Source organism: Syzygium oleosum, unplaced genomic scaffold (genome assembly GCF_021117445.2).
Source record: "Syzygium oleosum isolate NSW1041296 unplaced genomic scaffold, Sole_v2.1 Sole_v2.08, whole genome shotgun sequence".
Classification (NCBI taxonomy): Eukaryota; Viridiplantae; Streptophyta; class Magnoliopsida; order Myrtales; family Myrtaceae; genus Syzygium; species Syzygium oleosum.
The window spans coordinates 2,231,590-2,247,470 of record NW_026607492.1 but is presented as its reverse complement, the minus strand read 5'-3'; the positions used below and the strand labels follow the sequence as shown (position 1 = coordinate 2,247,470).

The window sequence follows — 15,881 nt, the reverse complement described above, 5'->3', positions numbered from 1 at the left end:
GCTCTCATTAACATCCTCTCGGATTTGATCTGTCCCTCCCGTCCCGCCTTGCGATCTATTTCGTACCCATTTGCTTTGATTACAAGTTTGTCTCATTATTAAAAAAAATTAATAATTTGATGAAAACATATCTGTTTTAGGTTTAAACCAGAATCTTAGCCCCTAATTTTCGCAGCAATCGGACAAAAAAAAATTATATATAGACATATATTTCAACTCTTTATTTATACATTTCCAATAGTCTAAAACAGACAAAACTTCATGTTATGTACATAAGATCCTAACTGAAAAGGCCTCATTTGGTGAACCAAATCCATTTTAATTTAATAAATAAATCGAAAAGGAAGAAAAAGAAAAAAAAACCGAAATTGCGCCGGAAGGCTCAGAACGGAGGGAAGGTCCTCCCCAATCCGTTCACGTTGGCGAAGAATCCGACCAGGTCTCGCCGGTACGGCAGATACGATCTCCGCTTGCCGCCTTCCTTCAGCGCTCTGTTCCGCACGTAGAACACCTCGTGCGCCGACGCCGCAGCCGCCGCCGCCGCCGCCGACGCGGACGACGCCTTCACCTTGCTCCTTCTCTCCGCGACCGCGACCGCGACGGCTTGGTCGGTCGGCGGGCTCGCCTTCTCCTTCGCTTCCCCCCCTCCGGCCTTCGCGTCGCTGCTTCTCGACGACATGGAGCTCGACCTCGAGCTCGGCGTCAAGAACACGAACGAATCCTTCCCGTCGCTGTTGCTGCGGCGGAGCAGGTCGCGGAACCTCCACCGCTTCGAGCACGACCCCGTCGAGCTGCTCTTCTTGCACCCGCTAGGCGACCCCGCCGGCGGCTTCGGAGTCCACACGCAGTAGCTGCCCTCCGGTATCCCTTCCAGCTCGTCGGCCTCCGACGACGACGACGACGACGACGGAGGGTCGCGATCTCCGACGAACAGGTCCTTCAGCGGAATCCTTATCGAAGACACCGCGCGATCGCGGTCGCGATCTCCGGCGAACAAGTCCTCCAACGGAATCTCCCGATCCTCCTTCGCTTCGCCATCCGAAGTCCGATCGCCGTGCACGTACAGAAGATCTCGGTTGAACACCGGGAAGACGGGACCGATCTGGCCGCCGTTGATCAGGACCTCGTCGTGCTCCCTGACGAGCGGGACGAACTCGAAATCGTCGTCCCGGGCCTCGTCATAATCGCCGCCCCCCGAGCGGCCGCTCCGATGACTACCCGAAGAAGTGGGCTCCGACCCGAAGCCGTAGCCGCCGCGGCCTTCGTCCTTGTCCTCGTCCTCGAGAGCGACCGCGAGGGCGACGTCGGCGAGCCGATTGGCGGAGTAGCTGTTGAAGCTGGGGCACACCACGAGCTGCTCGGGGCTTTCCGGTTCGTTCGACGTCATCTTCCGCCGGCGCGTCCAAAGCGCTGCGTTCCGATCCAAGATGCTCCGACTTCCGCTACGTTACGTTTGCAACTGCAAGTGCAGAGGAACTTTGGAGAGACGATTATAGTAAGGATGGAGAAGGCGGCGACGGAGATATTTATAAGAGAGAGAAAGAGATAGAGAGAGAGAGAGAGAGAGAGAGAGATGGGGGAGGAGGTTTTCTTCAATGAGGTGTGCGCGTGAGGGGACACGCGCGGGGGTGAGCGCGTGAGGTTTCTAGAAGGACGGACTGGCTGTCGATTGTCGAGTGAAAGGTGGAAAAGGTCATTAGTGATGTCAAATTCAATGTTCACGCGCCCAGTTGTACCTCGCAAGTGCACCTCTCTCGGGGGGCCAAGGTAAAAATGCCCGGGCCCTACCTTTTCTCTTAAAAAAAAATGATTCTTTTTAATTCACTTATCTATCTTTTTTTTTTTTTTTTTAAAATACCATCAAAAACCCTAAATTATATCACTTATGACAAATTTATCCTGAATTTTTTTTTGTGACACGAAAAATCCTAAACTATACCACTTGTGACAAATTTATCCTGAACTTTTTTTTGTGACACAAAAAATCTCAAACTATACCATATGTGACACATTTACCCCACATTACTTTGGCCCATGGGCATCTTCGTCTTTTTCCTTTTTTTTTTTTTTTTTTCGTTTTTTGTTCTTTTCTTCTCTCCGACAAAGGAAGCCGGCGAGGGCTGCCCTCGCCAGATCCGATCCTCGCCGGATCTGGCCAGGACGACCCTCGCCAGATCCGATCCTCGCCGGATCTGGCCAGGACGACCCTCGCCAGATCCGCGCCCAGGCGTGGGCGACCCTCGCCTGACACCGGCGAGGCAAGGGCAGCCCTCGCCCAACGCCGGTGAAGGACGCCCTCGCCAAATCCGGCGAGGTTCAGATCTGGTGAGGGCTGCCCTCGCCTCGCCGGTGTCGGGCTAGGGCTACCCTTGCCCGCCCAGGCGAGGGTCGGATCTAGCGAGGGCAGCCCTCGCCGGAGAGAAAGAAAAATAAAAGGAAAAAGATGAAAATGTCCATGGACCAAAGTAATGTGAGGTAAATGTATCATAAGTGGTATAGTTTGGGGTTTTTCGTGTCACAAAAAAAAGTTCATGGTAAATTTGTCATAAGTGACATAGTTTGGGGTTTTTCGTGTCACAAAAAAAAGTTCAGGCTTTTTGGTCAACAACTTATCTATCCATAATCCCTAGTTTTAACTTTTATGTAGTAATTAACTTTTTTTTTAATCTATCTCTTTCCCTACGAGGAATTTAATCGTGTTCTCACGGGACTTAGATATCTTGTGACAAGGCATGAGCCAATAAGAATCGTGGAATCGAGACGATGAATTTTCGAGAGAAAGAGGGTAACCGCTAGAAGTAAGAGTCTCCCGATTATCTCTAATAATAATGCCAAAACTTTCGAGCAAAGGGTGTGCAATTTAGATTTCGACTTGTCGTTCCTGAGGACGTTGGGGGGCTGTACGAATTCATGTGTACATCGGGCTAACAATAATGATGCTTTCTTCTATGGTTGGGAAGTTTTGCAGTTCCGATGTATTCGGAGTACTCGCCATTTTGTCTCCACCTTCGGCCCTCGAACCACCGACAAAAGGACTTGGCCGCACGTGATTTTCCGAGAGCTCGGGGATGCCGAGGTGCAGCGCAGCTGATCAAACATTTCATATCAATTGGGCTCGGATGGATCCGTAGCCTAGAGATAGATATTAATTTTCGAAGTGTTCCCGTTAAGGAACGAGAGAGGGATATGCGCGGTCATTTTAGTGTTGATGGAATTATGGATGTCACAAAAAGAGGAGGAGGGAAAGTAGAGAGCACGACATATTCTAGAATGAATGTTGCCGGGAGAGAGAGAGGGAGAGAGACAGAGGACAAACGAATCCGAACGCATCTCCTTGTAGAGTTGAAGTGACTGTGATGTTATGTGCATCGGAGCTTGATCCGCACGTTACGTGCACTCGCAGCGTACGAGTACGTGTGTTCACACGTTGTGTAGTGACAATGCTAAGGTCAGTCTTTTTCTTTCGATTCGCCATGTAGCTGGGGGAGGCCACATTCACGTTCCCCTCCTCCTCATTTTCCGGTCTGCTTTTCGCCCGGGATTTTGGATTTATCAACATTAAGGATTGGCTCGTCGATCAATTGGTGTAAGCGGATGCAGGCGTAAGTCACCCGAATAGATCCGGCCTTGTCGATCGGCTCCGGGCCGGTTCCCGCGGGGACCGGATAGGTTTTGGATAAAAGACCAAAGATCCGATCTTTAACCGGTATGGTCCCCGATTTTGTACCATGAAGGACGATTATAAAGCCGGTTCTTGAGTAGAACCGTTAATCGTTTTTAGCTTTTTTTTTCATTTTTTTTAAAAATAATAGATATGTTGGAGATAGGATATGAACCTGGAAATATTGAAAAATCCATCAATGTCTTAACCACCAAAAATGTCACTTGCGAGCCGGCGAGCTAAGGTCCTTATTTGATATTGATCTATTCACTTCGGGTCCTTATTTGAATTAATGTCCATTTCGAATCTTTATTTGAGAAAATAGCTCAACTTTGGGTTCTTATTTGGAATTTTCCCTCCTTTTTTTTGTTTACATATATTCACGGCCGTCGACATTATAGATAGGGATGATCGGTTCCCGGACCGGAAGGGCCAGTTCCAAAGTTTGAGAACTAGGGATCGGACTGGTCCAATGTAACCGATCACCTTTTTATTTTTTCCCACCAGAACGAGAGAGAGTGACAAATCTTAACGCATTGATGAAAGCGATGATGAGTGAAGGGTTATTATGGTGCGACAAAAAGGGAAAAGCATTGTACATAGGTTTAGTTCACGTTTTGCTAATTTTTTTGAAAAAATAAAAAAATAAAAAAGTATATGTATTCGGTCCGATCCGATTCCCTATAAAATTGGGAACTAGACCGCCCAAACACCGGTTCCACTTTTAGGAATCGAGAACCGGACCGATACTCTCGGGAACTACACCAAACCATCCGGTTCGGGCAATCCGTTTTGCACACCCTTAGTTATAGGGTGATCTGCGACGAGCCAATTATCGATTTATGGGTTCGAAAGCGATATCTCCCGCATCGCTCGTGCACGGGCCCCGACGCTTATCTAGAACAGAGTCGATTCGAAGCCCCGGGCACCGCCACATGTCAGTTCACAAAAATTGACAATCCCACGGATTATTAGAGCGGGGGCGGGGCACACGCGCGTGTGAATTTTTCCTCAAATCATTTGGCAGCCACCGTGGAAAAGAGAAACGGGTAAAGAAAGTTACGAGGAAGACAGAAAGAGAGAGAGAGAGAGAGAGAGAGAGAGAGGCTTCCACATTATTGGCACGAGCGTCACGAAGGAGGCTCCCCCTTTTCAAAGGAAAGACCTTCTAGGCTGCTGCTGCTCAAAAGGCCGATGGAGAACGAGGACGAGGGATTCTTTCCGGGAAGGTAAAGAAGAACAGAAAAGAAGAACCCGTTTCTCCTTTTTCCCTAGGAAAAGTCCAACACGAACGGGACGAAGTTTTCTCGGCGTCCAAACATGTGGAAACCGAGGAGGACGAGGAGGCCCCCTCTCTCTCTCTCGCTCGCTCTAGAAGGTACAGCCCAGTTGGTGGGACTTTTCGTTTTCCAGATGGAAAATCCCAGGAAACGAGAAAACGGAGTTTAAAAATATTTGCGTTCTTTTCGGTGAGCACACCCATGACGTTCCTCGTTTTTGTTTGGCGAGCAAGCAATTCGGCCAGGAAAGTCGGGGGGATTCGATGCCACGAACACGTTGACGTCGTTCGGTAGTGTCTTATCTAGGCTTCTTTCTTTCTTCTTTTTCTTTTTTTATATTAGATTGAGAATATATTTTAAAATATTGCGTTAATACCACGAAAAATCCCGAACCGGTACACATGTGATAGATTTAATTGGATTAACACCATGAAAAATCACAAATTGATAAACCCGTGATAAACGGAGGGATAAAACCCGGAGCTAGTACGTCCGTCAACTGCTGCGTGTCATTCAACTCAGCAATTTGACGGTAAAATTTAACGGAAACCGACGACGGAGGGTAAATTTATCACAGGTGTACTGATTTGGGATTTTTCGTGGTTAAAAAATTAGATCGAGGTAAATTTGTCATAAATGTACCAGTTTGAGATTTTTCGTGGTATTAATCCTAAAATATTTAAATATTAAATCGGGTTTTCATCAAATAGTTTAAAGGCAGCGAGTGGTATTACAACATCTCACATGCTGTCTGAACAATCTTTTCAAGCCTCACCTATACAAAAAATAAATGAGATACCAACCAACGTTGAGGTGCCTTGCGCCGACGACAACCACATAGTATTAGTCAAAATAGAATATTTAAATATTAAATCGCGCATTCTTAAGCTTTATAGGCAGTTTGGCAACGATTCTTTCACAAAATTTGACGGTTGAAAAGAAAAATAAATGAGATACCAACCAACGTTGAGGTGCCTTGCGCCGACGACAACGACATAGTACTTTGAATTAAATGCCTACCTAATTGCTCACCTATACAAACAATCTAGCCTTTTGATCCATGCCTCGACGGCGACATATCGTTGATTCGATCTACATCGGGTGAAATTAAGTAAGGTCGTGCGGTTCTATTTAGTGACCATCTCGGCCTGCTTGCATCAACATGGCAGGATTAGGAATTTAACGGGTATTTTCTCCTAAGGAAACCGCACGGCAGCGCCAACAGCGATGGAATCGGTGTGTCGTCTCGCTGTCGATAACTACTAGAGAGCTACTTCTCGCCAGTCGGTTTCTTTCCTTTTCCGGGTAGTAAGCACAATTTTCGCGCGTAAACAATGTCCGGTCCGTGTGAGATTATCTCGCCAACTTTGGCCAGATTTTCGGGTTTCGGAATCTCCATGCTCGTTCGTCTGGTATCCTAGAGATCTAAAGCTTATGGCACCAAATGATCCCCAAGATGTCTGTCCTCTGAGAAAGTCATAGGAATTGGTTGGCGCACTTCAATGAATAAGACGATTCCCGTCACCAAACTCAGCCAAAAAAACAGACAGAAGTGAAGGAAAAAGGGAAGGCAGACGCGTTGCTGGGTGTGAACCAAGCCTCAGTTTTGCGGTACTTTCTTCTCTTTTCGGCCAACATTTACGGTGCCTTACGTGACTTCTTTCAATGTGAATCTGAATCCCAAGTTCAAAGATAAGCTTTGCGGGGGGAAAAAAGGAATCCAAAAAGCAGGTATTATCCGTTGACTTCTTTTGGATAGGCCGAACTTCCAAGATTTTCAAAGCCCAGATGGGCAATCTTCGAGTGGTTTGCGTGATATGAACTGACATTGACGTTGAGAGGGTGGTAATAGAAATTTGAACATCATGGGGGTTTGGTGGGTCGTGCGTCAAAGTCGCCAGTTCGTAAAGCACTAGCAGCCCAGCCTCCTCTTCATTTGCTAAACTGGCTCCTAACCCCACCATCGCAGACTTTCCATTCTTGCATGATACGTGGAATCGGAAGATCGCGGTGCATCGGGCTAAATGAGTCTGAATTCGAGCAAACTTAGGTCCGCAAACGTATGATGCAAAAAGGGAACGTGAAGTGGGGTGCAAGGAATCAAGAACAGGATTGACGTGTTCTTGGCTACAGAAAAAGAGTGCGCGGTTACAGAAGCGTATGAGCTGTTAGAAGGACTCGAGTAAAAACTTCAATGATATCATCTTGTCTTGACAGATTTGCGTAAATTACTCGGGAGAAGCTCTGAAAACACAGCAGCCTCCAAAGACTAGGATACACCGCAAAGTGAACTACACACCGATGTTCACGATGATCATCTGTTCACTGGATCAATCTTATCAATCGAGCTAAAAACTCAGACTGGGTAGCCAAATGGGTACCGATTGTTCTTAACATACATTTCACAACCAGTGAAAGTACACCAGATGCCTAAAAATAGTAACATCCAGGAGTCTTCACTCGCTGAGATCGAGAGTTATACAGATGTTCTTTCTATACATGACAGTATTGGCCTTATATAGCAAATCTACAAACAGACCTAGACTAGGAACGAGCTCTTTTTCAGCTCCTTTCCACTTAACTTAGCTGCTATACTTTCTTGGAATTAACATAGAGCATTTTTGCCACGCCTATGCAGACAGCTATTCTGTATCAAGTACATTTGAAATTACTCTTTTCAGGACTTACTATGCTTCGTGTGTTCCTTTAGATGCTTCAGTTCGTCCTTGGTCCGGATTAGACAACTCGCCAGAAGTCTTAATCTCCGAACATTCTCGTCGTGTTCTTTGTATAAGGTCATGGGGCATTGGTTGAAGTCGTGTTTGGAAAGCTCTGTATGAGAAGTAAGGCAGCAGAGTAGAAACAACCACCAGAAGAGTGGAGAGCCAATAGAGAAGACTTGGAGTAGTAGCCTCGAGAAAAACCATGTATGCGGTTGTGGAAATTGTTGGTGAAAGGTAACCATAAATCAACATGAATATGTACCAGAAGGCAATGCTGCCCCAAATGAAGAAATGCTGGATCCAAGTGAAGTAGTTAATGGATATAGCCATTTGACAGTTGACAGCCCATACAACACAAGTATACATGGTGACTCCGAGGACCTCAAAATCAGATACTCTGCCGTCTCTCCTGAATGCCTGTTCAACCATCACATTGGTGGTGCAGAAGAAGATTATAATAGAACTGCCTACTCCGTTGGCCATCCAGCCAAGTATACGGGACCAACTGAAGAGGATATTCTGTGTTCCTTCTTGATATAACGGAGGATACTGCATGTGAGAAAGCAGTAGTTTAGTAAAGAAACGGCCTTGTCCTATTCTACTTAAAATTTCATTGCACAGGGACAGAAAAGAACAGGTGGCATTCCATGAAAATAAGGATACCGTGTGCCTCAGCTTTATAGTTTAGGGTGGTTCTTACTGTTGTGGTCCAGTTCAGTTCCAAGATGTACTTTTTTTCAAATTTTATTGCTATATCACTGGCCTCAACCAACCATTCGATCAATCAAGTGTACTATGTACCTTAGGATATCGTCCGAGGTATAAATACGAAAAGCAGATTCTTATAAGAATGCTGGAGATAATGCTTGGAGCAGACTTGGAACGCCTAATTCGAAAAAGTGGTAAGGAATGAAAGCAAGTTGAAATGATTGCTTAAACAAAAACATCAGCCTATGCCCTAAGCAATGTCTAAAGCATTTTGTGTCATCTCTAGGTAATCATCTCTGCAAAAATTTGCACCGAGGTATTTTTTTTTCTGAAGAATCAAAGTTCTTCCTAGCTTGGGAAATGGTACGTGACCAGACTGTACTAACTATCGATTCCTAACAATTGAAATTATATGGTGCCGCTCATAAATAGATTTGCATACCTCAAGGCAAAGGCATGCAGAAACATCCTGATCAAAAACCCCAAGGGCTATGACAGGAAGTGATGTAAAGAATACATTGTAGAATGACATATCCCAATCATTGTAAGCAGGCTGGCCAGAGAATGAAGCATAGGCCTCAAACCAGAACAGGGTAAATCCAAATGCAATGTTCTTGTAGAAGAAGTAGCAAATCTGCAATATTAAGAAGGAATGTAAACTACATATAGACCACAGACATGAGCAATCTGACCCTCCACTCCTCCGGCCCCGAGATACAACAAGGCATTGCATATTGAAGCGGACAAATGGAGCATGTCGTTTTACTCAAAGCATGATGCAAGCGGTACAAGACCTATCTCCCTTGCCTTAGACTATATCTTAAACTTATATGCTGGTTATACAATCAGCATATGTCTATGTGAACATAATGTCCCAAAAAATGCGCACATGGATAAACACAGATCCAGAATCTGTTGCATAGAATTTTTCCATTGTTTCTTGTACCTTAGAGAATAAACTTAAGCAAGGTTTTTACCATCATTGCTATTCTCCTGTAACACCAATGGCCATGCACCAATAAGAGACGTTCCAGAAAGCGGAATTGGGCTATTGCAAAATCACTTGCCATTACAGCCTGCAATCAGCAAAAAACTTGGCTACTGCGAAATCACTTCGTAAACAATCTGATTCAAAAGATAAAATCCTCAAAAAACGAATGAGAAGAAATCTAAAGGCGACATAAATTAGACAAGAGCACTGAAGTCTACATGCACTAAAGCAAACAAGACAGAGGCACTGCATGTAAATTATCTCAGGACTAAATCTAGCTTTAGATTAATCAGCCAACATATCAAGCACTTGTATCAAGATAGAGTTGTATTCTCAGGAACAGGCAGATGGCTATATTCAACTACACCACAATGGCACTTAGGAGGCCTCAGGAAGAAACATGAGAAAGGAAAAGGTGATAACCAGCTTAGGACTCACAGAAATGATAATTTATTATTCCAAAGGTCAGACAAACTTTCCATCATCTCCTGCCATATTCTGGATAGTTCTAATGAATAGGCCAGAATGCTGCTGTTGGATCTGTAGATAAATTGGCCTTTGTCTGCCACGGCCATTTAGTAATCCAAATTACACAACAAGAAAAAGGAAAAAGAGGAAAAAACAGAAAAAAGAAAATGAACTCATCTTCCATATAATGAATTCCTTAAGATCCGAAACAGAGATCACGATTAAATGGTCGTATACCTCCCACTAGATGCAAAGAGTACATCCTTAGCAAACCACCATGATAGAAGGAAAAAATTTGCAGTGACTATGGTGGGAAATTTCACACATAGATAGTATAGATGATAGGCATACCTGCATCCCTTCCACACCGCTAATGCCAACTCCAATGTCAGCCTCTTGAAGCATGCTAACATCATTTGCACCATCGCCAACTGATAAAGTTGTTTTACCAAGTTTCACTTTTACCAATCTAGTAACCTGCATTCTTCTAATATATGTCTGAGAGATTATTCTTATACAATTAAGCCAAACGGTATGAAGCTTGCAATAACAGCATGGCCAGATACTTACAAGAGCTTTCTGCTTGGGTGAGGACTGACAACATATAACAGAAGCACAATTGATTGCAAGATCCAGAAACGAGTCCTCCAAATTCTTCGTAAGAGCAAAGTTCAGGGACTTTCCATCGATTATCAACCCAAACTCCATAGCATCTTCTCTTGCAGAAGAAAGTTGAGATTTTCCTTTCCTGATTTGCTTTGTAATACTCTCCAGAGATGCCTAAAATGATTGACATTTGAAAAGGAAAAAAGAACAATGAACATATATTACATCACGAAGATCATATTTCCTCTACCTTTGCGAGGGCTTCCCTGTCCCCTTGTTTCTCCAGCACTTTAATATCATGTGAATCAAGAGTTATCACAATTTCTTTCATTCCTTGTCTCAGTAATCCACATGCATACCTGCAGAAAACGGAAAGTAAGTAGTTATCAACTTCCAGAAAGCAAACAAAACTCTATAATTAAGCCAATCCTTTACCCAATATTAACTGCCGTTTCCAACTTGTCACCCGTCAGCACCCATACCCTAATCTGAGCCTGGGCAAGTTTTTTAATACATTTGGGCACCTGGCAGAAATAGGCAGTAATGTATCAATATGAAATCACATTGCAAAGGGCAGTAGTTTAGGCAATATTGTTAGATAGTGAAAGCACTTTTGACGGAATCAAAGGGACATAAGATGAATCTTAACTCCCTCTTGAAGCTTGTCCTCAACAGCTGTAGCTCCAAGAAGGATTAATTCCCTCTCAATCTTGTCAGCAGCTGTATCTAACAAGGCATCTCTGTCAGCAGAAACAGAAGCTTTCGCCTTAAGGAACTCCTCTTCCCATATTTTATATTCTTCTTCTCCAAGCTCTCGGTATGCAATGACCATGATCCGAAGACCTACTCGAGAATATTTGTCGATGTGATCCCTCGTCTCAGACTCAAAAAGGCGGCCATCTTTTGAAAGCCTTTCAAACATAACACTGTTATAGAAAAAAGATAGAAAAGTGATCATCAGAAAGGGAAAAAACCAACTTTACAAGTCCGATTTTACAGAAAAGCAAGTCCTACCTATCTGCACCCTTGCACAAAAGCAGTAGATTTCCCTCACTCCTTACAATCACTGACATTCTTTTGCGAGAACTACTGAACTCCAAGACATGAAGAAGATCATAGTTTCTGCAAAATGAAACCTAAACTGTCTAAAATGACGGCCCCAAGTTATATTATATCAAAGAGCAAGACAAATATGTTAACTAAATAAAACTATACCACATCTCCCCAAAAATTCGTAGAGGGATCACTACACTCAGCTTAAAGAAGTTTTTAAAGCATCACCCTGGCACTTCAATCAAATTTTTTTCTGCCCATGTGACGGTCATAGAGGACAATTTTGTTTAGAGGAAGGACTGGACGCAATGGAAAACAAAGCTTCCTTACTAGAACAATAAAGAAGAGTGATTTGGTGACTAAAATACTTCGTAATGATTTAGAGATCTTCTGCAGCTTTTTCCAGATATAAAGAATGTCTCCCTTGATTTATTAACCACTGATCAGTTTGTGCATAAACTTGGCCTTTGTGTCTACCCTGATATTCATCTTTGGTAGAAAATCAGTCTAAGCAGAACACCTTTCTCTTTAATCATCAGCCACCATAGTTACATGACATTAGCAAGAGCAAGTCAAAACTACAGAACAAATATTGCTTCATGTGCTAAGAAACTAAGTGCACCCGTGTGATGCGTGCGGGAGCACTTGAAATGTCCAACAAAACAGAAAGTAAAAATGCACCAGTCATCTTCAAAGCTACCGATCATAGATGTAAGAAAAATGAACGAGTAACGGAACAGGCAAATGAAGGTAGCATAAAAAGTACCCCAAAGAAGAACTTACCTGACAATCTTCTCACCTCTCTCATAATCTAATTCACGCAACGATATGCTCGTTTCTTTCCTTTTAAAGAATTCAAACCCAAGCTCTCTAGCAGCTATGACAAAAGCTGCCTCATCTCGTGACTCAGCTTCATAATATATATCTTCAGTACCTCTGTTCACATCTGGAATGACAGTGTGACAGATTGCGAGCACCTCAAAAAATTTCCGTATCAGATCAGGGTAAGGCTTATCTACCCACCTTCCATTCATGATGCGCTCATCTCTGAAGTTAAAACCCTTGACTGAGTGTCCTTTATGCATTCCAGAGTGAACGGCATCACCGTGACTATCAATCCTCTCAATTGAAATTTCATTGGCTTCAAAAGGCCGATCCCTTCTTGCCAGTGCCCTCTCCACTTCTGTCTCGCCCTGTCCATATGATATACCAGCTATCGAGCATTTAACAAACTCCATGGAGTTACAAGTCAAAGTCCCTGTCTTATCAGAAAATATGATATGGACCTGACCAAGTTCCTCATTCAAATTTGACGTCCGTGCTCGCGCTGGTTTATCTGCTGCCTCGTAGTACATATTAAGATCTTGATTAATGAAGACACTCTGAAGAACCTTCACAATCTCAATAGATACATACAGGGATATGGGAATCAGATAACCATACAACATGAGGCCAGTCAGAAAATGGAAAAATGCAGAAAGAGATGCTCTTGTCGCATCGTAGAACACAGTAGTATCATCTGGGCGAAGATACCACCTTCTGTACTTTTGATCTACAAGATCTCTTCTCGTTTCAATTCCGAAAAAGAAAGATCCAACAATCGATATCAAAATTAGAGTGCTGAAGAGGATATAGATTATCTTATCCATTCTCTTCTCGATCTTACTCCTTTTGGAACGAGGATGTGTGGCATTCTGCATCACTTTTGCGTCATGGCCAGTGAAGATGACCACCCCATAGACGTAATCAGTGTTCTTAAGCTTGGAATCTCGTAGCAGAATTTGTTGTGGATAAAGAGGATATTCTTTACCATTGTAGTGTAAATTCCCAACGAACGAATAAAGATTGTCATTTGGATCTTCACATTTGATTACAGCTGTAAATATTTGGAAACATCTGTCATCACGAAGTGATGATGTTACATCAAGAGATTGCTTCAACTTCAAGTTAGTTTCTCCATCTAGATTCATGGTATCAACATAACAAATTCCATCTTCATAGCTTGATGAAAGCAACAGCAGATCAGCAGGGAAGTACTCATCCTTATACACCTTGACAACGCTGCCAACTCGGAGATTCTTCCATTTATTTCTATGGAATGTACCATTCCCACTATAAGCCGAAACTTTCCTGTTGTTTGCTTCTACATCCTGCGAGCATTTTAAAGCTTTGTTACGAGCCAATCATTTCAGAGGCAACAATCTGTACAGAGAATGACAAAAGTCGACAGTTCCAGAACCTAGCATAGATGGCAAAGGCGACCTTGTCTTATGCCTGAAGCAAAAGGTCTAAGTTCAGAATTCCACAATGGTGTCAGCACCATTGCACTCATGCGCAGAGCCAGAAAATGGCTCTGTAATTGCCTAGTTTGTGTGGGAGAGGGCGACAGCATGGACTAGTCCAGGGTCCTAGTGAACCCGTATCCCCATTTACCATAAATAAACCAAAGCCAAGATCACACAAGGAAGGGCATTGAATGCACTTAAGTCTAGGATTCACGAAAGTGCATCTCACTTGAGAGATGGCACTGCTGAAAGAGTTTTCCAGGTGAATTACATGCATGAAATTGCAATGAGCTTCCATTGGACCTTGGATATTGGACCCAAAGTTTAGCATTTATGAAATCTCTACCTTTACAACTTCTCCAAAACCATGTTGTACTGGAAGATGGTACAGTACAAAATTCAATAAGTCAAGCTCAACCACATCTCCTAATAACTCGTAGCACAACCACTAGAGACTTCCCAGTCACACCGAGAACTATATTTAGTCAGTTGTCTAAGAAGTTTAGCTAAGGAAGCAGACAGGGCATTATCCTGAAACAAGAGAGTGCATTCCAAACTGTGATTGCTCTAATAGTGTCAATTTTCAACAACATGCTTTCTTAACACGTTTCCTGTAATGACTAAGAACCTGAAGACACCATTTTTTTTAATTGCAGTGATGTATTAATTTACTATACAGTCACTGAAATTGAACTGGAGGGCAAAACATGATTAAAAAGTTAAAATTAGAATATCATCCACACGTAAAACCAGTGTGGTGAGAGAGGTGTATATACCTGCTTGCTTCGTCTCCAATCTTCCAAAGCTTCTTTGGCCATGGTACCTCCAATCACGAGCACCAGAGGACCAACAAAACTAAGCGCTGTAAAGGGGGCCAACGGACTAAAGGAAAGACAAGCGACGACCAAAAAATATATATTGGCAACTCTCCTAAACTGCTCGAACAAAGACTTGGGAACAAAATTAGCTGCGGTGTACTTTGTCGTGGACACATAGTTACCCTTGTAATTCAACCAGACTGCTGCTGGATTATTGGGGTCATTGCAGTACACTATCCTCGAGTATCCTCTCTCGCCAATTTGGGCATGTTTATCATCTCCATGGAGACGAATGCATGAGAACGAGTAGAGCTTGCTCAAATGTAACTTTCTCCTCTGCCCTCTAGTCATTTCGAAACACCCACTCAGATGGGCATCTGCTTCCACAAAGCAGATCGATCAAGAATCAATTTTTTTCAGCTAGCCACGCACATTGGCTCCCCACTTTCTCAAAAAGTCGCGTAGCAGTCAACGATCGAGCAAGTCCCCGGCTACTACGTCTTCCTAAAAGCTTCCGCAACACACTAGTGCACCACCTCAGACAACTACACGCACGCAAAACTCACCGCCGAAATTACAGCAAACAGCATTTCAGTTCCAGTTGTACCGACGTCGTCAAATCGACAATGTCAACACGAAAAGACAAGGAAAAGCCACGGACAGAGCTAAAACACACAGTTTCGCGGCCTCACTGAACTGCTAACGCTCAAACAGCCATGCTCACGACCCGTAGCCGCGAAAACGAAAAGGGGAGCGAGCGAGACGCCAAGAAAGACCAACCTTACATTCACCTCCGAATTCCGGCACGCGGAAAGCCCAAAAAACGAACAAAGATTAAAAGGCACAGAAAACTTCCCGCTAACAGCGGCTACCCAGAATTCCTTACTTTCGTCTCAAGTCGCGGAGGTCTCTTACTTGTTGCTCTCGGCTCGAAATGCTAGCGAGAGAGAGGAGGGAGGGAGGGAGGTGAGCTTCGTGAAGTGTGCGCAAGCGGTCTTCTTTCTTCCTTTTTCTTTTCCCCTTTGCCGCTAAAAGAAGCAAAGGAAGGGGACGGAAAAGCGACAAGGAATGCGAAGAAGCGGGTGATGATTGCCGTTGACGCCCGTGGAGGACGTCGCCGCCGGCGAAGAAGGACGACCCGGACGAGCTGACGGCGACGCGGGTCGTCTGCTTCGTCAACCCAAAAGGACAGGCCTCGGTCTCTCGGCCTCGGCCTCGCCGACAGCGACGGCCATGCCGAGGTTGTCGCTCTCGCCTCGCTACTCCCGTGGCCTTTGCTAACGTGCGC

At 44.1% G+C, this 15,881-nt stretch overlaps 2 protein-coding genes across 4 annotated transcripts; both read right to left on the bottom strand.

The window, feature by feature from the left end:
* Positions 1-205: 205 nt before the first annotated feature.
* On the bottom strand, positions 206-1,509 carry LOC115688225 (uncharacterized). The gene has a single exon (XM_030613986.2). It carries the CDS (start codon positions 1,385-1,387, stop codon positions 383-385), a length of 1,005 nt encoding a protein of 334 aa, XP_030469846.2. The 5' UTR covers positions 1,388-1,509; the 3' UTR covers positions 206-382.
* A 5,810-nt stretch (positions 1,510-7,319) lies between these two features.
* Positions 7,320-15,768, bottom strand: LOC115688275 (probable phospholipid-transporting ATPase 8). 3 transcript variants are annotated; one of them, XM_056313819.1, is made up of 12 exons: positions 15,480-15,768; positions 14,552-14,970; positions 12,274-13,640; positions 11,452-11,559; positions 11,087-11,363; positions 10,873-10,961; positions 10,688-10,796; positions 10,402-10,611; positions 10,183-10,308; positions 9,350-9,448; positions 8,815-9,006; positions 7,320-8,213 (listed from the first exon to the last, which is right to left on the bottom strand). In XM_056313819.1, the coding sequence occupies exons 2-12, from the start codon at positions 14,942-14,944 to the stop codon at positions 7,629-7,631; spliced, it is 3,555 nt and encodes a 1,184-aa protein (XP_056169794.1). In that variant the 5' UTR covers positions 14,945-14,970; positions 15,480-15,768; the 3' UTR covers positions 7,320-7,628. The 3 variants fall into 3 exon arrangements, with proteins under 3 accessions (XP_056169794.1, XP_030469905.2, XP_056169795.1); XM_030614045.2 differs by having other exon boundaries at positions 14,552-15,767; XM_056313820.1 differs by lacking the exon at positions 11,452-11,559 and having other exon boundaries at positions 14,552-15,768.
* Positions 15,769-15,881: the final 113 nt, after the last annotated feature.

Coding starts and splice junctions, on each gene's coding strand:
- LOC115688225 (XM_030613986.2), bottom strand. CDS start 1,387: ATGACGTCGAACGAACCGGAAAGCCCCGAGCAGCTCGTGGTGTGCCCC.
- LOC115688275 (XM_056313819.1), bottom strand. CDS start 14,944: ATGACTAGAGGGCAGAGGAGAAAGTTACATTTGAGCAAGCTCTACTCG. Junction 9,007..9,349: donor ACAGGAGAATAGCAATGATG/GTAAAAACCTTG, acceptor TTAATATTGCAG/ATTTGCTACTTCTTCTACAA. Junction 8,214..8,814: donor CTGCATGCCTTTGCCTTGAG/GTATGCAAATCT, acceptor TCTCACATGCAG/TATCCTCCGTTATATCAAGA.